At 51.3% G+C, this 22,588-nt stretch overlaps 8 protein-coding genes across 8 annotated transcripts; 4 read left to right on the top strand and 4 right to left on the bottom strand.

Annotated features, from left to right (window-relative positions):
• Positions 1 to 1,877: 1,877 nt before the first annotated feature.
• Positions 1,878 to 3,584, top strand: PpBr36_05910 (uncharacterized protein; the record flags this gene model as incomplete). Its single annotated transcript, XM_029893058.1, has 1 exon — positions 1,878 to 3,584. One exon carries the CDS (start codon positions 1,878 to 1,880, stop codon positions 3,582 to 3,584), a length of 1,707 nt encoding a protein of 568 aa, XP_029746555.1.
• A 1,193-nt stretch (positions 3,585 to 4,777) lies between these two features.
• Positions 4,778 to 6,202, bottom strand: PpBr36_05909 (uncharacterized protein; the record flags this gene model as incomplete). Its single annotated transcript, XM_029893057.1, has 1 exon — positions 4,778 to 6,202. One exon carries the CDS (start codon positions 6,200 to 6,202, stop codon positions 4,778 to 4,780), a length of 1,425 nt encoding a protein of 474 aa, XP_029745457.1.
• Positions 6,203 to 9,900: 3,698 nt separating this feature from the next.
• PpBr36_05908 (uncharacterized protein) lies at positions 9,901 to 10,549 on the top strand (the record flags this gene model as incomplete). The annotated part of the gene is made up of 2 exons (XM_029893056.1): positions 9,901 to 10,240; positions 10,395 to 10,549. 2 exons carry the CDS (start codon positions 9,901 to 9,903, stop codon positions 10,547 to 10,549), a joined length of 495 nt encoding a protein of 164 aa, XP_029745456.1.
• Positions 10,550 to 10,834: 285 nt separating this feature from the next.
• Positions 10,835 to 13,893, bottom strand: PpBr36_05907 (uncharacterized protein; the record flags this gene model as incomplete). Its single annotated transcript, XM_029893055.1, has 2 exons — positions 10,835 to 10,919; positions 11,024 to 13,893. 2 exons carry the CDS (start codon positions 13,891 to 13,893, stop codon positions 10,835 to 10,837), a joined length of 2,955 nt encoding a protein of 984 aa, XP_029745954.1.
• An 825-nt stretch (positions 13,894 to 14,718) lies between these two features.
• PpBr36_05906 (uncharacterized protein) lies at positions 14,719 to 15,486 on the bottom strand (the record flags this gene model as incomplete). The annotated part of the gene is made up of 1 exon (XM_029893054.1): positions 14,719 to 15,486. One exon carries the CDS (start codon positions 15,484 to 15,486, stop codon positions 14,719 to 14,721), a length of 768 nt encoding a protein of 255 aa, XP_029745953.1.
• A 747-nt stretch (positions 15,487 to 16,233) lies between these two features.
• PpBr36_05905 (uncharacterized protein) lies at positions 16,234 to 17,730 on the bottom strand (the record flags this gene model as incomplete). Its single annotated transcript, XM_029893053.1, has 4 exons — positions 16,234 to 16,805; positions 16,892 to 17,427; positions 17,496 to 17,625; positions 17,694 to 17,730. The coding sequence occupies 4 exons, from the start codon at positions 17,728 to 17,730 to the stop codon at positions 16,234 to 16,236; spliced, it is 1,275 nt and encodes a 424-aa protein (XP_029745952.1).
• Positions 17,731 to 18,620: 890 nt separating this feature from the next.
• Positions 18,621 to 18,866, top strand: PpBr36_05904 (uncharacterized protein; the record flags this gene model as incomplete). Its single annotated transcript, XM_029893052.1, has 1 exon — positions 18,621 to 18,866. The coding sequence occupies one exon, from the start codon at positions 18,621 to 18,623 to the stop codon at positions 18,864 to 18,866; it is 246 nt and encodes an 81-aa protein (XP_029745951.1).
• Positions 18,867 to 20,992: 2,126 nt separating this feature from the next.
• Positions 20,993 to 22,461, top strand: PpBr36_05903 (uncharacterized protein; the record flags this gene model as incomplete). The annotated part of the gene is made up of 4 exons (XM_029893051.1): positions 20,993 to 21,262; positions 21,372 to 22,001; positions 22,093 to 22,283; positions 22,362 to 22,461. The coding sequence occupies 4 exons, from the start codon at positions 20,993 to 20,995 to the stop codon at positions 22,459 to 22,461; spliced, it is 1,191 nt and encodes a 396-aa protein (XP_029745957.1).
• Positions 22,462 to 22,588: the final 127 nt, after the last annotated feature.

The following is a 22,588-nucleotide window of genomic DNA, read 5'->3' as shown; positions in this document are numbered from 1 at the left end:
GGTGATTTTGGGCGAGGTTGTATACGGTGAATTTTTACAGAAAAGGCGCATTGGATGTTTTTTTTTTCGTCTTCATTGCTCCCTCCTACCGAAATAACTGCGCAGGCGAGTACTTGCAAAGACCCCTGGTAAGGCGGCAAGATACTTGGGAACCCTTGTTCAACCAATGTTGCGGGAAGGGTCCATTTTATTTAGATTTTACTTATTTTCATTTATCCTCTAGCTTGCTCTAGGTGGTAATTTCCTTCTCTCTTTTGTCTTTTTTTTTTTTTTTTTTTTATTTGTTTTTTTTATCCTGCCTCGGATGGATCAGTGTGTCTGTTTTACTTTGTAATTATTACTTATTTGCCCTAGCTAGAAAGTACCTACCTCAAATTAAGTACCTACCTTGCTGTATTTATGAGAGCGGAAGGGTAAGGCCGACTAAGGCAAGCCGGGCAGATTCCCTTTGACTCCCGTTGTTTGCTTGCCTACATCCTTCACGAGACTTGGTCAACAAAATGGGCACTTCCCCGCTGCTGGAGACTCACTGAATACACCAGACTGCATTCCTTTCACCACTTATCTGGCTCACTCCTACAAAAACCCCCCAGCTGTCATACGTCTTGAATTTCGTCACCGGTCTTCATCAGTTACCTGATAAAAAAAACAGTCAATATTTTCTCCCGCACGACAACGAGACAGGCAACCAAGAAAGAGCTTCTGTGCTGTAATTACCTTGGTACAATCAACAGCCTTGTCAGCCGCTTCGTTACCAGTCTTCTCAGCAACAAAATAAAGACAAGGAGAAGCAAAACCAAGAGCTGAATGTGGCCCCGCCTGCTTCGTTCCATGAACAACAACAAGCGCAATTAAAAAGGAAAACCCCCCGCCTCCCAAGTGTTACCTCACGAGTCGTTACGCGCATCCAGACGCCCCCCCAGACAAAGGACTCAGCCAGATTGCGACCGGGTTGTCGCTATCAATCTATTGCTCCCCACTCACTCACCATACGGAGGGTTGTGCCTGCAATTAATTGTCTTTTTTTTGCTGTTATTGTTTTTTTCGTTCATTTTGCATACCCCCTATCATCTATTTTCGACGTTGATTGACTTTCTTCCCATGAAATAACCTACATACCTGTTCTTGCCTGAAATCAAGCGTACGCACCTTTTGGCTTTCGTCACAAACTTTAGATTATTATTGGCACCGTGACGCCCCCCGCTCTCCCCAGATCACAGTACAGCGCACACTGTACGGCAGCCCACATCCTTTGCATCCATCGCATCGCTGGGTGTTGCTGGACTATCTTTTAGCATAACGCCCTACACCCCCGCTGGGGAACGGAGCTGAGGAGGCTCTGGTCGTTTTGCCCAGACCGAACCAACGCCACGGCATTGCAACCCCCTTTAACTGCCGTATGATTTTTTTTGGGGGCAAAAGAAACAAGATTGAACATAAAGAACGACAGGTAAGGTTGCTCGAAAGTATGGTTCTGATCACACTCGACTGCCAATCACCGACAAGCAAAAAGTCGCATCACCCAGAACTGACTATTCTGCACTGTTGCAGATTCCTGTCTACCATTCTCACCTGGGCGAGAGTAGTACTGTATGGACGAAGCTGTTTACTGAGCTTCGGATCAACTTCTTCAAATTGATGTCAATAAGAAGCCTAGTTTTCCGTCATAGCGTGGAGTATAAGGAAAACAGCAAACATACAGGCTCTCGGACTTCGACCCGCTACCCATCGATTCGCTGAGCCTTAAAGCACCGACGAGCAACCCAAAAGACCCGGCACTCTTCTTCGTTTATATGCCAGCTCCCGCCACGCGCTCATGGCGCACTGAAACCCAACAAGTCATCGCCTGAGCTGCAAGAACAATAGACAAATGCGCCATGACATCGTGGACAACTACTCCAGGTACCGCCGCCCGAGAAGACGTTTACGATCCCGATGAAGTGGTACCAAAAAACAGCCCATTGTTTCGGCCCCGAGAGAGGGTCGACCTCAAGCTATCCCCCACATCATCTCTGGAACTTGCCGACCAAAATCGCGAGGGAGACGACGCCTCCAGCCCCGAAGGATCAGAAGGCAAATCAGGTCGCTCGGGACGCAGGGCAAACCTCGGTGATGCGGTGCTGATCTCATTCCTCGATACGGATGGTAGGAATAGGGAAACGGCGTATCGAGCTGCGCGTCAGGCTCTACCCTCGGATTGTTCCGACGATACAGAGAACCTCGACTCGGATGATTCTGGCGACGAGCTTGGCGTCCTGGCTTCCAGTCGAAGAGGCAGCAAGACATCTCAGAGCCAGTCTTTCGCTGCTCCAAGCGCGCCAAACAAGATAGACGCTATGTTAGTGGACGCGAGGACCACGCCGCGGCCCACAGGGGAAGGATCCCCTCCAGCTTTAAATGATCTGCAATCTCTGGCTAGCAGTGCCCTCGGCGCGCTGAATTTTGGCGACCATCGAGCTGGAATCGGCAATGTCAAGTCGCGGCCACCCACGACTCTCAATGTATCGTCAGATCGTGACAGGATCATAGTGGAGAGGGGAGGTAGGCGCGATGGCCCCCTCAAGAGCTCAGGGGGCGAGTTGGAGAGGGATGACAAAGAGCGAATAGCGGAAGACCGAAATCCACCTCTCAGTGCCACATCTCCATACAGCCCGCGCAGTAGTGCATACGCCCACTCGCCGCCGCAGTCGGGCCTCTCACCAATGTACGCCGGGATACTCAGATCTCCAGCATCAATCTCGACACGCAACCACGCTGGTGAGCTGCCGCCGATTCAAGGAGTTTCACCGAGGTCAGATTCGAACGCTAGTCAAAATCCTCTACCGTCCATTCGCGATACCTTTGGAGATATCAGCAGTTTTGGCGAGACAAGCCCCGGAAGTCGCCGCGGCTCAGTTTTCCCGCATTCTCCGCCAGGTGGACTGCCGCCACTTGGCAGTTTGACCGTTGGTTCACCACCGCTGTCACCAAACGAAGGCTATCGAAGATCAGACATCCCATCGCCTGGATACAGTCTCTCAGCCGCCCCAAGCCCTTACTACTCTCATCACCCGGTAAACAATTACCCGCGTCACAGCATTGACTATAGCAGCAGCAGCGCAACCGAGACTCCCGGCAGCACCGGAGATTATGTATCACCGCCTGCGAATGCGCAAACCGCTTCCTCTGAGCGCAATAATGCCGAAGGTCTGTCAATGCAACATGGGACCTTTGTGTGTACGTTTCCAGGGTGTCCCGCACAGCCGTTTCATACCCAATATCTTCTCAATTCACACGCCAACGTGCACTCTTCGTCGCGCCCGTGGTACTGTTCAGTCAAGAACTGCCCTCGTAGCGAAGGGGGAAAAGGTTTCAAGCGCAAGAACGAGATGATTAGACACGGTCTAGTGCACGAGTCACCAGGATATATATGTCCTTTCTGTCCAGATCGGGAACATAAATACCCTAGACCCGACAACCTGCAGCGGCATGTGAGGGTACACCATGTCGACAAGGACAAGGACGACCCGTTGCTACGTGAGGTACTGGCTCAGCGTCCAGATGGGCCAAGTCGTGGACGGCGGAGACGACATGGTCCAGGATGACAAGAGATACAGGCCGGCGTGGTTTACACTCCTTGGGCTTGTCTCGGCCTGCCAAAACTAAGAAGCGAATACTGCTTTGGATGATACCACCATCGTCTTCATCTGACCCTGAGGGTCTTTGGCTCTTGATGTTCCTTGAATCGGGACTAGCATGGGAAACTTTGCTTTCCAAGCTTGCAAGATGATGACCGAGCAAACTCTGAGAAGAAAAACCGTATCACGGTTATTTGGATTTCCTTTGTGAATGATATGGTAGCGAATTCCTTGTTTCCTACCCATATTATGTCTGATGTTAGCATGCCGGTGGTGATGGATGGAGTCTGGAGTTTCCTTATTATACCACACTTGTTTCTGCGTCAGCCCTGGAATATTGGTTTTTTTTTTTTTTTTTTTTTTTTTTTGTCTTTTTCTTCTCCTGCACCGGATGATGGACTACGTCAGGCTTATGTGGGCTACTGGATGATATGTGCACTGATGCTTTGCTTTGATTTTATTCGTTTTTTTATTTTTTTTATCAATTTTTTCTTTTTTGTCTTGGGGAACTTCTTGGGAGGATAGCGATGGGATCGTTGGCAATTTGTTCTTGGGATATGTTTGCCTCGGAAGACAGTTTATATTATCTAGGGTGGTTTGAATCTACTCATTTCTCCGGATTCATTACCTCTCATCTGTGCACCTCCCGTCTGTGGCTTTGTGAACGAGTCGATAGCGGCTTGAGATATGCCCGCCCGAGTAGGTGATGATTGTTTGTTGTTTGCATGAAATCAAAACGCGATTCCCATCACCCGGCTGGAGGATAATTGGTCGCTCGCTGTCAGACATTTAATAGATAAATTTTAGTGGCGAGAAAAAGGATGCCAAACGCACAAGGTCGACTTTTCCATGTCGGATCCGAAATCAACGTCTCAGCTCCCGAATATACCTCAGCGAAGATGGGAATGGTGTCCCCGTCTAGTCGACATGTAATGATTTGCATGCCTTTAAATAGACTAGATGATACCGTAGTACAGTGTCACAGAAGAGTTGTGAACCCATGCAGCCTCGATGTTCATATTTATATAAAAAGGTATATATATATATATGCATGTATGGTGGGACTTTTAAGCCCAAATATGGAGAAAGAATTTTTTTGACGCTAAATACAGCTCGCTTTCATGCTTAACCTGACAAAAAAAGAAAACACAACCATAAGTCTAGAACAGAGTCAACAACGAACCAGACAAGGCCGTGCCGAGGAGCAAGAGGGTCGGGACGGCCCGGGCGATGGCGCCAGAGCCGGATCTGTTGCCGCTGCCGAGCGACAGGCCCGAAGTAGCAGCGACGGGCTGCGCGACGGCGACGGCGCCGGGCACGGGATTGGTGCCCTTGCCGATCTCCTTAACGTTGCTCTTGGTGGCGTTGAAGCTGGTCTGGGCTAGCGAGATGGCGTTGTTCTCGAGGTCGTAGACGACGTAGGCTGAGCGGAGAAACGTGTCGCCCAGGACGTTGGTCCCCTTGCCGGCCGGGGCGATGCCGAACAGGCAGGCGGGGACGCCGTTGCGGAACGAGGGGCGGCGGCCGCTGGACGTCACCAGATCCAAGACGAGCTCACTCATCTGAACGACGATGGGAATGCCCGAAAAGGTAAAGGTCATCGACTTGGCCTGGTCATTGGCGAGGGAGCAGGGGACGTAGGCGGCGCCCTCGCTGCTGTCGTACTGGGCGCCCACGGCGCTGTACGTGCTCTTGACTATGTCATCGGGCAGGTACGTGAGGGAGGAGCCCGAGTCGAGCAGCACGGCCAGGGCCATATTGTCGCCGCCAATGGCTGCCGAAGTCAGGGAGACCGAGGTCAAGGTAATGAGAAACTCGGCCATGCGGCCGCCGTTGGACTGGACCGGGACAGTCTGCAAAGTGCCTGTGTACTGTTCCGTGTCGATGCCGCCAAACAGGATGCTGCCCTTGTTGGACTGCAGGTCGTTGAGGTAAAGACTGTAGGCGTTGGAAGCGATGAGGCCCTCTTCAACTAGACGCGAGGGGAGATTGCGGTACGGCTTGAGCCCAGCACGTCCGACCTGCACCTCGTTGGCCTCATACCCAATGCCCAGAATCCCTTGCGCCGAACTGCTCGTGTATCCGATTCCGAACTGCAGACGGTCGACCTTGGTGGTGCCTACCGTGACCATATCGGAGACATAGTCGCCATGGGCCCCTGAGCCGTCAACGTACGAAATGTTGAAGACACTGCTGACGTATTGATATGTCGAGGAGCTGTTAGCGCTGTAGGTTCCGGCATATTTGCACGGCTGTGATGACATGGAACAGAGTTTCGAATCGGCTGTATTGACCCACAGGTCACTGCTGCCGGTGTCAAGGTGAAGACGAAGCTTCTGTGGTGGCGTGCCGATGGAGACGTTGACAAAGTATAACGTCTGCTCGTTATCAAGAGTAGCCATGACGGTGGCTCTCCTCCTTAACCTGTCCCGCTCCAGCGGGTTCGGGATGTGCTGTCTCTCCGTCTCCAGGCCAATTACTCTCGGCGCAACTGGCGCACTGGAGTCCCTCCTCGGTATCGTTGATCCATTTGTGGCTGAAGAGGCTAGTGATGCCGCCAAGGCCAGTGATGATATTAACCTCATGGTAGCTGATGCGTTGATGTGTATAGTGTTTTCTTTCCTTTTCTCTCTCCCGATTTCGACAACCGACAACCGACTAGGAAGATGAAATGGCGCAGAATATCTCCAAACAGCGCCTGAGTGTTTTTTTTTTTTCCTCCCCAAGAGACGGGTAGGGAAAGAATATCGAATCGTCTCGGCTGGGTGTTAATGTTCAAGGTGCGGGCGAGGCCACCCGTGGGCAATATTTTAGTCTAAGTCTAGATATTAAGGCGCCGGACCGAAGAAGTGGTGGATCCAGCCAACAAATGAGTAGAAGGGAAGTTAGGATAAGAGAAGAAAATTTAAAAATCAAGGTAAAGATGGTTCGCGAACCAAGGTAAAGCAAACAAACGAAAGACCGAAAAAAATAAAGAAGAAAAAAAGATTATCGCAACTCTTTGCGATGGACTCGACCTCAAGTCCAGCCTTGGCAGTCTAGCTAGTAGCAAAAAGAAAGCCGGACCAAGAGAGAAACGGACGTAGTGGGAAGTCCGGGTGGCGGGCCAAGTGGTTTTGACGGCCAAGGGATCCGTTCTAGCGGCTCAAAACGACGGCTATTTTTTGACCAGGGGGCGGAAGGGATTTTGGGGTGTGGGGAGTTCGATGTTCGCCCGGGGATAGACCTGGCCAAGTCTGTGACAGAGTCGAAGTTGCAGAGGTCAGAAAAGAAAGCAGGCCCCTGTGAGTATAGGGTGCTTCTTATTGATAGGGTCAAAAAAGAGAGGGCGAGAGACAGACAAGACAGCGAGGAACAACGATAAGATAAAAATGGGGAGTAGGATGGGAAAAAAAAAACAAATTGTTTGGTAAAGAGGTTCCTGCGCAATAGTGTTTGGCGCAGCGAGTTACTTTGAGCCCGAAGCCCTGACTCGAACAGAGACAAGGGATAGGCGAGCTTTAGCGTTACAAGACGTTTGAGCGACCGGTTGGAACGGGCGGGGAATATCGCGGGAGGCCGCAAGGAGAAAAACCAGGTGCCAAATAATAACCTGTCTGCCTAGAGAGAAAAAAAAAAAAAAAGCCAAAACCTCAGGGCTGGAAAAGGCATTGATGATCTTCTCGGGGGGGTTGTTTAAAAACCCTGGCCAACGGATGAGTTGAGTGATTGATTTCTACTGTTATGTTGTTGGACGCATTGCAGCATCCCCACAACTTTCAGCTCTTCCGCCCGCGTCCCGGTCATAGAGTCGTCTCGCAGGTGGCTCAGCGGGGTGGAACATCGAAAAGCGAAAAGAAAATGGAGACCGTTGCGGGTGGGTACTGAGTGAGCTTGTTCCTCCATCACAGCAGTGATACATAGGGAGAGGAGAACTGCTTCGTAATTGAAGCCATCAATGACAGGTGGTGGATTGACAGCTGAGCCTCGCCTTTTCCGTCTAGATGACGAATTCACAATGATCTACATCCTGCATAGGGATGATAGAGTTTAGGCAGGTAGGTGTGCCTACGGTATCCAGGAAGACATGTTGATTGCGGCGAAGTAGGTCGGCATCCACCTGGCGCCGATCGGTACCTATCGTTCGGGTCGTGGGCGTGATGTGCGTGTGCAGACATGTTCATCGGATCTAGTCAGCCTGCATGCAGTAGTAGTTAGTAGCTTGGTAGGTTGGCAGACAGGACGGTAGTGGCCTTGGTTGATAAGTAATATTGAAATCTTAATTAAGTAGTAGTGGGCTTGGACACGCAAACAGTCGGCATCGAAACGCGCGTCCTCTTCAAATTGGGAGGCTTCGGGTTCGGGTGGCGGGGAGAGAGAGAAAGACACGGCCTGCCTGCCCGCTTGTCCGCGCCTGCTTGCCCCCGTGATAGACGTCAAGTCAAAAAGGAAAGTCACAACGAACAAGGGCCTTTTTGGCAAATTTGTTTGTTTGTATAGATCCCGTCACAATTGATGGAAAATTAATCGTAATCGTCTTTTTTCGGATCATGTTTGAACCAACTAAAAAGCCATGCGAGCGCCAGCCAGCGTGTTCCACCCATGACATGAGGAAATCTTTCTTAGTGGCCAAAGACGCCCCATATACCACATACTGTAGTAACAAGCATCGACGGGTGGGGTAGTGCCCGGTCTTAGATATGCTTAGCGACTACGGAGTCACTAGACTAGTTAGTGTGAAGACCACCCGAGCAGGGATATCATGAAACGACAAGGATAAGCCCCCGGATGGATGGATAACTTTGATTCTGCCAAGGCTGAGATTGCTGCAGCCGTTGTGAAGTTGTGAAGGGTTGGAGTCTTGACCCGTTGATCTGGTTTCGTCCCTTTGTTCTCTCTCTCTCTCTCTCTCTCTTTTTTTTTTTTTTTTTTTTTTTTTCCCTCTCTTTTCTTTGGTGCAATCAATCACATTTGATGGATATCCTGGTATCCTGGTATCCTGTAACAAAAATCCCATATTGGGAAACTCAGTAATAGTGTTTAGACTTATTTTCGGACGGGATCTGGTCAAAATAGTGATTGGGTGATTACAGCTTTTTTTTTTTTTTCGCAAATTGGCAGTGTCAAATACATTGCTTCTTTTGGATGGCTGAAGCTTGGACGACTTGGATTTCTAGAAAAATACAGCCCATAAATAGCACTAGCTATCGCAGAACTGTATGACACGCCCAGGCCATATGCTGGCATGACGAATTGTCATGACCTCGACTTCTCACCTTGCGCCTGTACCTACTGTACCTCCAGGAGACCTGCACTTGTGTGTCAAAGTCTTGACTTAAATACGTGGCCTCGTTCAGACAGCTAGAGCTTGGGGTCGGTATTTAGCCGACAATTTTGCCGCCGACTTGAACTGCCAAGTGAGCGCAAAGATGACTCTTCGAACCGATACGGCTGCATTCGGTAAGCCTCTGGCACTGTAGCGTATCGCCCGAATCTCACCAGAACGTACAACCACCATCTTCAGTCCAGGATGCTATATGGATTAGTCTTTGTAGTTGTATTGACTCTCCTAAGGGAAGCAAAGGGTTAATCCACTATATCTATACTCCATACACACTATTACAAAATATCATCGTATCATCATTATCGCGTGCCCTGGGATGCGGATGCTCACCTGAACGGTCAAACTCCTGTCAGCAGCGATAACCCGAGAATGCTGGGTACCTGAGCCGCTTGGTGAATCAATAGGTATGCGGCTGTCATCCTGTTCACGAGAGCGTACGCCAATCACCAAGCTTGATCTTACTCTCTGCTTATGCTTGGCTGCCACATCAAATCCATCATGGGAACACCCACCTCCCCGCCCTGCCGGTCTTCCATATATGCTACCGTCCAGTAGTCCATGGAGGGGGTTATCCCTCTGGTTAAAACCTCGCAAGGCTGCCATGTCTCCCTGGGATCCATCTCGTTGAGCCAAGTGCTGTCCACAGCCTTGTATCGTTTCAGTAACGCAGAAATTTCGTGAAACTGCTTGCATCATGGATCTCGACAGGTGGTAAGTAAACATCTCAGCCCAGAACCCTCTCAAACAAAAAGGACCTTCCATTATGCTAGTTGATAAAAAAAAAACACTCCACTAATCGGCATAACCCCTCCGGCTGTTTACAGCCCCGTGTATGCTGTATGTCTGCCCATAGTTAAGCAACCAGGCCATTCCCTACCACCGTACCTTTTTATCCCTTACCAGCAAAAAAAGGTGAAATGGGCTAAATAGAAACTAACCCAAAAAAAACACCACCCGATCATGACAAAAAAAAAAAAAAAGTCCTTTTTCGGTGGTCTAGGATGCGCCTGCGCCATCGTCTTCACAGTCATGGGCGCGTCGTACGGCACGGCCAAGTCGGCGGGCGCCATCTTCTCGTGCGGCGTGATGCGCCCGGATCGCATGATGCAGAACTCGCTGTGCGCCATCATGGCCCAGATCCTGTCCATCTACGGCCTCGTCGCCTCCGTCATCATCACCAACGACCTCAAGGAGAAGATGGCCCTGTACACAGGCTTCATGATGCTCGGCGCCGGCCTGTCCGTGGGGCTCTGCGGCCTCGCTGCTGGCTTTGCTATCGGTATCGTGGGGGATGCTGGAGGTATGCAACTTTCCCTTTGAATAATATGTTTATACACGCTCGTCATGATGCGTCTACTCTGCATCGCGAGTTTCTATCGCGTCTTTTCCGGGACCTACGTTTTTCATCGCTGAACCCTTGCTTATCATTGTGCCCTTCGTCCCCGGGTTTCCAGTCCGAGCGAGCAACCTACAGCCACGCCTGTATGTGGGTATGGTACTGATTCTGATCTTTGCCGAGGTTTTGGGCTTGTACGGTGTTATTGTGTCCATCCTGATGATCTCAAAGGCCACCACCGGTGACATTACAGACTGCAGTCGCGCCCGGTAACGGTAGCCGCTGTGGTCATGACCAGGTTTGTTGGTTGGCTCATTAGAAAAGTACCTACAGGACATGGGGTTACAATACCTAGCGTTCATGATATGAGAACCAACCAAGTCCGTTGATGAGTAATTTACATATTAATCATCCGTTCTGTTGGGGGGATATCTACCACTGGCGCAATCAAGGCAAGACAAGCTTCCTTGACGAGGATGCAAATCGCCGGCATGTATATCAGGATATAATCTTGCTTCCTCTAGCGTTCAAGTTCAAATAAACGGATCGTTACCCATATTATAACGCCCATTCGGCTTTCTCTTCCTCGGCCTTGATGAAAGGCTCATCGATCCTCTTGATGGCATACTCACTGCAAAGAATACTGTACGAATAGTTAGCAAAAAAAAAGAGGTCCTACAGCAAGCCAGCCACGGCAAGCAGAAATGGTACAGGAAACAAAAAGATAGGATAGGTGCCAGTACTCACCAAGCAGCAGCAACCAGCGCGTCCAGCTCAGCAATCATGTCGGCCTTCTTGGTCCCGCTCACAAGCCCCTTGGATATCTGCACCTGCAGCTCCTTGATCCGGCGCCCTTTGCCCACACCTGCCTGCTCCATAACCTTGCGGCCGAGACAGTCCGAGTGGAAGGCGTGCTGACAGGGGAAAACGAAGAACTGCCTACTAAGCAGTGGCAGCCCACAGACATAACATTTCTCGCCGGGCTCGACGATGGCATACCGCTGGTCGAGCGCGGCGATGTCGACGCGAATGTTTGCCGCCGTCTGGGAGCTTTCCTCCATCTCCCTCCTCAGCGAGTCAATGCTACGCCCGTAATCCTCCAGTGCGGTGCAGATCTCCTCTCGGAAGTCGTCGATAACAACAAAGTCGGGAAAGAATGGGATCAAGTCCTCGATGCGCAACAGGTCACACCGCCTCAAGAACTCAATGGCTGACTTGATACCGCCATCCGACTGTGAGATAACCTTCCGCGCGACTGCTAGCCAGAGACGCTTGCGTAATGTGGGGTTGGAAATGGGCCTGTCGGCAACAATAGACGCCAGCTCGAGTTCGCCATGCGCCAAGGCAAGGTCCACAGCCTGTAGGTATTGACCCAGGCTCGTATAAATGTGTACGCATGCCAATACGCGCCGGTGTTGTATACATAACCGCAATGCAAAGTCGAGGTCATAACGAGGCTCATCGCCTTGGGATTCGAGATACGAAAGCAGCGCTGTCTCATCCTTCGAAGAAGGGACGGAAGCATACATCGAGACAAGCGTGTTGTGCACGGCCGAATCCGTGGACCCGAGCTGGTTCACCACGTACTGCAAGTATCGAATAGCTTGGTTCTGGGCCAAAGGGCCCTTGAAGTTGCGATCGTACTCCAGGAGGGCTGGAATCAGATTCCGCGGCTTCAGCGACGCTGACTGCCGCATGAGGATTTCGACTAGGTCAGTTGCGACATGCGTCATCAGCACACTGCTGTAGCGATAAAAGACATCGGCGTCCGTCTGCCTCTTGAGGACGTTGAGTGCCTCCGTCCAGTTTTCCCGCTGGACCCAGTAAGACAAGACATAGTTGTAGTCGTTGACCGCGTTCGCAAAAAACAAGAGCTCTTCCTCGCGCCCATGGCTGCTGATGACATCGTAAACGGTTTTGCGGTCGAGGTCGGTCTTGTATTTGTTGACAAAATCATGATACTCCCCCCTGACCGTGTCCAGCCGTTCTTTGGTCTCGGCAGGATTCATTGCTTCTGACAGCTCGGCTTTGGTGATAATGGCATCGTCCAGAGAGTTCAGCTTGGCCATAAAGATCTCCACCAGCCAGGTTGCAATCATTACTCTTTGCATGACAGAGCCTTTCTTGTAGGTGGCGAGCTTTGAAAGTAAATATTTACGCAGGGCATCAGGCTGGTTGTTGTCCACAAAAGTAAGTGCCACTTCTTCAAATGGCTTATTGCTCTTGCCATATACACCAGCCGCCTCATCGAAAAGCCCCTTGGCGACAAGATAGTCTCCCGATGCTGTAGCTACTGCGTTGCGTTGAGCTGGTGTGTGGGCATATTGCAGTGCGGCATCGAAGCGCTGTGCCTGGAGCATAATCTTCCAGATGTCTCGCTCCTCATCTCTCACCACAATCTCAAAGATCTCCTGGGCAGTGAACAGCCAGAAGGTATTCTTCTGCAGGTCAACACAAAGTCCTGCCGCCTTTTGCCCCATCTCGAGAATGACCTGATCGTACACGATAGCCCCCGTCAGCCGGTTCACAGCCACTACACGACGGCCCACAAGGCACATTACATGCCATTGCGTCAGCGCAATCATCTCTATGGCGTCAGTGCTCGTTTTTTTCCTGCCTGCGGAATCCAGCGTCGAGGTAATCTGTGATCTCGGGAGCATTTTGGATTCTGAAAACACTCTGGTGCCGAGTTCGGGACCGGGCGGACTGTTGAGCAGCACGCCGTGGAAGACACCCTGAGATGACAGCCAGGCAAACACACGTTCAGGCAGCGGCGCCTGGAACGGTTTGGCGGGATCTTGCTGGGGATCCGGTGAGACAACTAGGCTGGAGGCTGGTTGCGTGTATGCCTTGTTGGTGCCCGAAGAGGAGGTCGGCCGGGGCACTTCGTGAATGGTCGGCTCTTCAGACTCGAACAGTTTGGTGTACGTCGAGCCATCGTGGTGGTGGTGGTGGCTACGACCTGCTTTACCGGCGAGGTGAAAGATGCGGGTCTGGGTAGTGATCAGGACAACTTTATCGTCTGGCCGACCAGGCACCGCGTCTACCCATAGCCCGGTGACGGGACCATCTGGAAGCTTTTGCAGGTGCTTGAAGTATTTCTCCTCCTTTTTGTAAAACTCGGTCGAAGTTTCTATAAATGTCTCATATATGTTGCCATCGGCGGCCCCGATGAGTATCTCTCTCGTCGAAGCGTTTGGCTGGGCCGGATTCCAGGCGACGCTCTCGATGATGACGTTGCGCAGGCGGGACAGGGGCCGAGGCTGGCGTGACTGCGAGTGCAGGTAGTAGTTCTCCCCTTGAGTGGTGCAGATTATTAGGTGGGAAGCAGTCGGGTCGAGGAACATGCGGCGGGTGACGCCGACTTCGCTGGGCTTTTTTGGCAGGTCGATGTCGTCGATGTCCTGGGGACGGTTGAGGTCGATGCGGAGGATGCGACCGTTGGATAGGGCCAGGACCAGGACGTTGTTGGCAACCTGTGCGGCGACAAAGTCGGCAGCGATGGAGAACTCGAGGGAGACGCGCTCGACGTCGAAGATGGGCAGGGCGGCGCTGTCGCCATCCAGGTTGGCAACGCTGCTGCCCGCAACGAAACCGTTGGCCGGATCAAGCGCCATTTCACGGCTTTGGCGCAAATCCTCGGGAGCAATTAATCGGGTGTTTCTAGCTCATGGTCGATTGGATTTGCAGCCCTTGTCGTATGAAGAGTGGTCGTAATAGACCTTGTGTTTTATTCTATACTTTGGTGATTGAGGTTAGGTTGACGTTCACTGTTGAGGCTAAAGGACCACAAGCTCCGCATCGTTGCTACCACCCAAGTTACGTAGTTGCCGCGACAGCTCCGAGCTTGGCTTGGCTGATAGTGGTGTCACCGCGCGCCCAACCACTCAATCGTGACAGGCACATAATTAATTACATGAATACCTCCAGCAGCCTTTTTTGCTGCAACCTTCTTCTATTCTTGATCTTTGATTTTTCTATAATCCCTAGCATCTAGGTAGGCGGCTTGTTCCATCCAGGAGCTCTTCCCATGAGAAATAAACTACCCTGCAGTCAGCAGCTTCTTGCTTGACAAGTACTTGATCGACATGCTGCCTCTGAGAACCTACCTACCTCTTGAGGCAATCTTCAAACGTAATCTACTTTGAATATTTAGGTCGTCGTTGATTAATTTTTGCATCTATGAGAGCGACGGCACTAGAATCGAAACACAGCGCCATCAAAGTTAATCAACTCATATGTTTTTAATCATGTCTGCTAGCAACTTTCAAGTATATCATTAAAGCGATACTCGGATTTCGCTACATTTTATCATGTATCGCATCTCAGTACCTACATCTCCTTTAGTCATAAGCGGTTCCCCATCTCATTCATTACCAGGTGACTTTCACCAATCGGTCTCCTCATAACGATAGGCAGTTCCAGAGCACCCCCCACCCCCATTACAAGACTGCCACCAAAGCTCCCGCCGCGAGCCCCAAAGCCATCCCTCCGATTGCTGCCGTCGGCGCCGCCCCCAATCCGCTGCTACTGCTGGTCGTCGCCGGCTGGTTTCCGTTGCCCGTATTTGACTGCGGCCCCGGCGACGGCGAAGACCCACCGGACCCTCCCGTGGTCGCTGAGGTCCTCGAGGAACTGGTCGCCCCCCGCGTCTCGGTCTCCACGGGCATGTTGGTGGCAGCCGTAGCGCTTCCCGTGATGACCCCCGCGCCCTGGGTCCCCGTCACGGTGAAGTAATTGCTGACCTGCGTGGCGCCGGACAGGCGATCCGAGCTCGTGGTCGCCCCCGTTGTCACAGGCGCCGCCGAGTCGTCCATGCTCGAGAAGATCTCCTCATAGGATTTGGTCACGGCGCCCGAGCCGCACAGGGAAGACGAGGCCGCCGACATGACGGACGCGTACCGGGCGTTGTCGCGCTCTGAGCGCTCGCCGGCCGCCCGCAGGCACGACTGGCAGCCCAGCCAGTCGCTGAAGTAGCTGCCGCCGCACATGCACTGCTTGTGCGCCTCGAAGGCGAGCGGCTCCGATCCGTTGGCCCTGCACTTCCAGGCAATGTCTTGGATGGAAACGCAGGGGGGCATAGGCGTCGATACACCCTCGGGCCAGCAGACCCTGCGGACGTCGGCGTCCTGCCTAGGGCTGAGGGCCCCGGCGCTAACCGCCACGGCGTACCAGCCGAGTAGCGTTACTGGGGTTGCATATTGCCTCATAGTGGCTCACTTGCTTTGCGACGGCGTGTGCAACTAGCTGGGGAGGTTTTTGCCTGTTTAGGCCCGTCTAAAGACGTTCGTCAAAAGGGGTTCTGGCTTTTTGAAGCGAGCGTGTGTGGTTTAAAGTGATCAGGAGGAAATGGCACTAAGCAGGGTCAAAAGAAGGGGCGCGAAGGCGTTCGAGGAGCGACGCGTTTCTCGCCATGGCTTTTTATGTGAAGACCTAGTCCAGACGGACTGCAACTGAAGCGTGCCAATGATCTTACGGTGTGTGCTACCCATGTCGTGCATTGCATGGTGTCATTAGGCGACATCGGTTGACAGGCTACTTGGGGATATTGTGGTCTTGGTAGTTGCTTGGCACAGTGAGACGAGCGGAATTCACTCCTCGCATTCTCAGCCTTTCCCTACCAAGTGCACCAGATAGATGCAGCGCCAAGGTCAGAGTTTATATGCTTAAGACCAAGGGTTGTTTAGCCAGCTTGCCGGGTCAGCCGATGACATGAGGCGCGGCGTAGACTGTCTAACAACTCACTCCGTGCCCAAGACTCCTTTTTGGGCCAAGTTCGAAGAATAAACCACATCACATTTTGTTCCCGAAAATAGTAAAATTGCACGAGAATATAGAACTTCTAGAAATACAGGCTGTGCGTCAAATGCAATACCAACGCCCCCCGGTCAAACTCCTGTAAAGAAAAAAGTAATAAAATAACCCATCACCAATTACAGCGCCGCTATTCCCAAAGCTCAATGATGTGTAATCCCGTTTCCGTTCAACTTGCCATTCACCTGGCTGATCTTGCGCTTCTTCTCAATAGGCTCCTGCGGCGTATCCGTGACCGGCTCACGGTCAGACACGACCTCCTTGCCCTGCACGATGGGGAACGGGCTGAGGACCTTTGAGATGTCCCCCCACCACCTCTCTCCAAACTTGCGGTACCACTCCACCGTGATGCTCAAGCCCTCGGCGAAACTTGTCTTTTGATCCCAGCCAAGCTGTCGCAGTTTGGTGCCATCCACGGCGTAACGGTGGTCGTTGAACGGCCGGTCGTGCGTGTACTTTACCCACTTGCGGAACCCTTCGGTCGTCTCATGGGGGATCTTGAGCTCAGTGAGGAGCTTGTCGCACAGATCAAGGTTGGAGATCTCATCGTAAGAACCAACGTTGTAGACTTGTCCGAGCTCACCCTTGTGCAGAATTGTGTCGAACGCGTCTGCTGCATCGCCGGCGAACAAATACCTGCGTGTCGGGCTGCCATCTCCATGCAGGACCACCGGCTGGCCACGGTGTAGCAGACATGAGAATTTTGGTATGATTTCTGCGGAGGACACAATCAGCCCCAAGAACACAGGGTCGTTTTGGGCACAAAACAAATCACGTATGGAACAAGACTTTGAGACTTACTCTCCGGGTACTGGTGGGGCCCATATACGTTGTTACTACGCACAATGATGACGGGGAGCTTGAAGCTCTTCTGATAAGAGTGCACCAGCATCTCCGCAGCGGCCTTGCTTGCAGCATAAGGGTTCGTGGGGGCAAGGATGCTGGACTCTAGCAGGTCGTCGTCATCGTCCTTGACCTCACCATAGACCTCGTCTGTCGATATGTGGATGAACCGCTTGATGCCCACCTTCTTGGCACTCTCGAGCAGGACATGGGTGCCATAGACGTTTGTGTGCGTGAAGCCGTACGAGTTACCAAAGCTCAGGTCGACGTGCGACTGTGCGGCAAAGTGAAAAATTGTGTCGATGTTGTATCGCTCAAGGCAGTCCATGACCTCAGTGGGGCTGGTGACATCTCCTTGGTAGAAACTAAAGTTTCGTTTTTCATTCAGCGCCCTGGTGTTGTTGAGTGAAGAGCAATAGTCCAGTTTGTCAAATGACACTATGTTGTAGGCGTGAGGATAGGTGAGGGCGAGGTGCCGTACGAGCCAGCATGCTCTGATTATCATGCCTGTTAGCACGTGCTTTTTCAAGAGCACTTTGGACATAGGAAAACTAAGCCTTACATGAAGCCAGCACCCCCTGTCACCATGATGTTCTTGACATCTGGAAGTGGCTCAAACTCGGTGGTACCCTTCAGGATAGGAGCCTCTTTCCACACGCCATAGTCCTCGAAGAAATTGGGACCACCGGCGCCTGTCCAGAGTAATTTTTGGTCAGTGCATAGTTCAGCACGTTTGAATGTCTTATTCAAGGTGACGCACCATTGCCATGGCCATTGCTGTCGCTGCTCAAACCCATTGCAACAATCTCGACTCCCAAATTGTTAAAGTTGTTTCCAACAGCGGACTTTTTAGATGTATATAGTTATAGTAGATGTTTCAGATACGATGTCAGAAGGCTGTCAGGATTAAATGAGTGTATGGGGAAACACCCGAACCATCAAACTGAAAAAGAAAAAAAAAAGATTCAAAAAATGGAAGTGGACAAGGCACTTCCAAGAAGATAAGATTTTGATGGCAGGCAGCCGATGTCACCCAATCTGATGGATAAAAATAAGGGCAGAAAACCAAGAGTCGTGTAGGTCGGATGCAGTGACCGTATTAGTTATATGTTGAGGCTCGAAGATACTATGCTCAGATTCTGCCGACACTAAGATAGGGTAGCCTTCCGGGGGGGTTTCTGTTGTTCTGAGTCTGGGGGCGATCAGCCCGAACAGGGAGATATCCTTGAGACAGCGAAATGAGTCAGGAGAAGATGGCACCCAGTGAAAGATAGCTTGCTACTGATCAAGCCACGCATGCATATCGAGGGCCCGGAAACTCCGGAGAGTGAAGAAGAGGCGTACACACAATGAGGCGAGGGGCGTTGGAGTGCGACATGTAGTAGAGCCCGGTCTAGGATAGTCTATGGGTAGGTGTCTTGTCTAGAGTCTAACAAGAATAGGCAAGGTGGAATGGATGTTGTTGTAGGTGGCTGCACATCCCAATGCGACCAGCGACTTTTGGGGTGTTGACCGCGAAGAAAGGGCTGCCTATTGAGCTGAGCTTCTCGAAAATCGCCATCCATTAGTACCTGGCAAGTCCAAGTCTAGCTCGCATCTGGACTGCGAGGAAGAATACAGGCGAGAACTTCAGCCGTTCAAACTAGATAGACTAGGTCGAGGTGACTACCTACCTGTCTAGTCTAGCATGGGGTATCAGAATGTATGTGTGTTTGGTGTAGTAATCAATGATAGGCAAGGAGACTGTGCGGCGCTAAGTACCCAGAGGGCTAAAGGTGTCCCCAAGACCGGCTCAAAATTGACTTTGCCGTCGTATCAAGCCGGCCTCGGCCTACTTCCGCGGCGGCGCCGTCCAACGAGCGACCTATCGCGCGGATCCGAACTATCGGTGCATGGTAGGATACAGTCAGCCTTGGTCGAGTGTCTGAGTTGAGATATGATGGTAGTTTTCCACGTTGCATCAAGAGCTGTAGTGCATGGAGAACTTTGGGGGAGGTTTGGTTATCTCTTTTTCTCTTTTTTAATTGCGAGGAACTTCCTGGATTGACTATTAGATGGATCTCATCAAATTTCCCCTCCAAGTTGTCTCTCTCTTTGTTTTTAATCGTGAGCAGTGGGACCCGTTTTATGGGTACCCTGACTTGCGTGCCTGCGTCATTCCTAACCGGGCAAACGTGGGTCAAAAAAAGACGAACTCCAAACTGCTCCTGGAAATAACGATTGTAAATGGCCATGATAAATTATAACCAAAGCCTTGGCTCGATGAACTAATTGACGGCAAAGATTACTTTTCGTGTTGATTTTGTATATCCCATATAGGTAAAAACTATGGTTTGTTAACAATGGCGAGTTGAAACACCCCCTGTTCTATAATTTATGCGCCTTATTATTGATTAACATTTGTTACCCCAGCAGAGTGTACAGTAGTAACAGTGCATGCCGCCCCCCTGGCTACTCTCTCCCCTCTAACACAACAACACGAATCAATCCGGCGGGCGGGCAATTAGTTGTTCTCGTCTCGTCGGCATCGTCCCGTCTGATAGCAGGAAAAACACAGGAAATCTTGAACTCCTTTTTGCAAGCTGCCAAAGCAATTGACGCACGTACAAACCGAACTTTGCTCATCTTTATCCAAATTCAGTATGGGGAAATGAAATGGCAAGCTCGTAAATATACCATTCCATTGTTATTTTCATTGCAATCCTAATGGAGTGTGGAGATGCCTGCTGTCACAAAATGCTTGTTTCTACGTTGATCCAGTTTTTTATTTTATTTTTTTGACAATTGTTCTGAGGGTCTTGTTTCAAGTCGCTACCCGTCTTTGCGGTAGGCAAGGTTTTTGCCTGATCACCCAGGGTACGTAGTATTATTACGGTAGTTCCAAAAAAAAAACCTCCAGCTTTCCATTGCTTTTGGATCTACGAAGCAGCTGTTAATCAATTACTTCATGTACCTTTACCTACCTTGGGTACCTAAGCTTATCTTAGCCCACATTGGGATCTTAGTCCAGGGGCTCTTGCTAGCATTGGACGGCTGGCCGCCGGACTTGTCTGTCTGTACGCAAGCGAACTATCCTGCAGTTTCATTCGCAAGCCCCCTCAACTTGACTCGAGGATACAACTGGTGCTTTGTACTTTCATTGCACTCCCTGGACAGTTTATTGCAACAGGTTCCATTTCTAGCCCAGTCGCCATGTCAAACAGAACAGAACAGATAGTACTTTATCATCCCGTAGCGCGTGAATTGGCCTGACGCAACCCTTCTCCGCGTCGTGCTGACCTGCGTGTACAATGTCGCCGTCACGCGGCCCCATGTCACACGTGGGATGCCGTTACGATTTTATCTTGTGAGAGTTAGGATGGGGTGAGATAGTACGCAAAAAAAAATGAATCAGATAACAGAACAAAACCTGCAGGGCTAGAGATGGGAGGGTAGAAGAAAAAGTACCCCTGGACTAGTCGAGCCCGGCAACGCAGCGATCTCCCTGCCACCCGCAGGTTTTGCCTTCAGTCATTCTGAGCGAGCGTCCTCATTTTGCGTTCCCGGGACGCGGAGGTACTCCGTACCTAGCGTGCGCAGCGAGACAGGTACGGAGTAATACTTCCCACTGCGCTTAAACAGGGGCATACCCTGCTATCGAGGTATCCAGCGATGGCGGACCAGTTTTCGTTCATCCTTAGCTCGAGAGTCTTTGGGGGGGCTTTTTTTCTTGGTGACAACATAGTTGAAACTAGTTCACCACTGATCCTTCCACTCCAGCCCGTGTTTTTTTTTTGGCTTGTAGTTGGTATTCTTGGGAAGTGAGGCAACGACTTACCGGGCTGGCCACTAACTATCTGCTGGACAGATTTTCTCCCTGTTCAACAAGTCTTGTCATCACTTTTTTCCCAGCGTAGTTTTTTTTTAGCATCAAGCGCCTCGGGTCTTTTCTTTGCTTAGGTACTCGAGAAGTCGCCAACGTGATATAGAGAATCACAATTACATTCTACGTTCGCAAAAAGCCCGTACCTGGAAAGAGCTTTCTGAGTAGAGCTGCCTATAAGTTCCCACGACGCAATCATGCCCAGCAGTGAATATGGTCGCCGCGAGCGGGCGGGCTCGATCGGCTCCTCAAGTACGGCAGCTGGAACTGCCGACGAGCATGAGAAGCTGGCAACCTCTCCGAGGCGCAACAAAAGCATGGAGCTTGGCGACATCGAGGCGCGCAACGAGCGAGAAGACGCAGCTTTCTTGAGCAGTCATGCCGATGAAAAGCCAGCGCCTCCAAAGAGTGGCTTCACGATGGCCCTGGTTTGGATGGTCATCAACACACTGGCTACCATTGGAATTGTAAGGCTCAGCTCATATCGGGCGGCAGCAGTTTGCGGAGAGAGTTCGCACCGGAGAATCAGATGTAGAGTAGCTGTGACTGACAACGACGAACCCAATCTTCCCACAGGTCTTCACAAACAAAGCCATATTTTCCGACCCATCCTTGAAGCTGGCCCAACTCACATTTGCAGGCTTCCACTTCGTCGTGACCTGGTTCACGCTCTTCGTGCTCTCACTCCCGCGCTTCGCCTTTTTCGAGCCGCGCCGCGCCTCCATCCGCGACATCCTGCCGCTGGCTGTCGCTATGGCGCTCAACGTCATCCTCCCGAACCTCTCGCTCGCCTTCTCTTCCATCACCTTCTACCAGGTTGCCCGCATCCTCCTCACCCCCTGCGTGGCCCTAATGAATTACGTCCTGTACCGCGCCACGCTGCCCCGCAACGCCATCCTCATGCTGATCCCCGCCTGCGCGGGCGTGGGCTTGGTGTCGTACTACGACTCGCTCCCCTCGGCGAATGCAAACGTGAAGACGACCTCTGGCCTGGGCGTCTTCTTTGCCTTCTCGGGAATTTTCGCCTCTTCGTTGTACACGGTATGGATCGCAAGCTACCACCGCAAGCTGCAGATGAGCAGCATGCAGCTCCTTTACAACCAGGCGCCTGTTTCGGCCTTTCTCCTGCTATACGTCATTCCCTTTGTCGATACTTTTCCGAAGTGGACCCAAGTCCAGTTGAGTCGCTGGGTGATGATATTGATGGTTGGTATTCCCATATGATCCGGAGCTGAAGTTTCACAATTTCCGGGGTGGCATTTGAGGTATGACGGTTGCGTTGCTGACCTGCATCTAGTCGGGCATATTTGCGTCCCTCATCAACATTTCCCAGTTCTTCATCATTGCCCAGACTGGTCCAGTCTCTAGCACGGTTGTGGGACATGTGAAGACATGTACCATCGTGGCCCTGGGCTGGGTAACCTCCGGCCGTGCCATTGGTGATAAGTCGGTCCTTGGTGTTTTCATTGCGGTAGGCGGTATTGTCGGGTAAGTGCCGACATAATCTTGCTGCCACTCATAAAAAGGGCTGAGCCTGCAGATTACCTCTATATCCTTCTCCCCAAGTCAAACTCAGAACTTCCCCCTGCTCACAAACAGCGACAGATATTCGATCGTGATGCTCAAGCACAATGAAAAGAAAAAGGCCCAGGCCGGAAGGTCGTGAGGTGCTTCCATCTGCTTTTTGTTGGATGCCATCGGAGATTATACCAAATCTTCACAAGTCTCAGTTGACCACGACACCGCTGCACTAGTTCTGGGCATAAGTCCTTCGCATCCCAATATGTTGCCCA

This window comes from Pyricularia pennisetigena, assembly GCF_004337985.1.
Source record: "Pyricularia pennisetigena strain Br36 chromosome 4 map unlocalized Pyricularia_pennisetigena_Br36_Scf_6, whole genome shotgun sequence".
Classification (NCBI taxonomy): domain Eukaryota; kingdom Fungi; phylum Ascomycota; class Sordariomycetes; order Magnaporthales; family Pyriculariaceae; genus Pyricularia; species Pyricularia pennisetigena.
The sequence above is the reverse complement of the archived record's forward strand: the minus strand, read 5'-3'. Positions and strand labels throughout refer to the sequence as shown.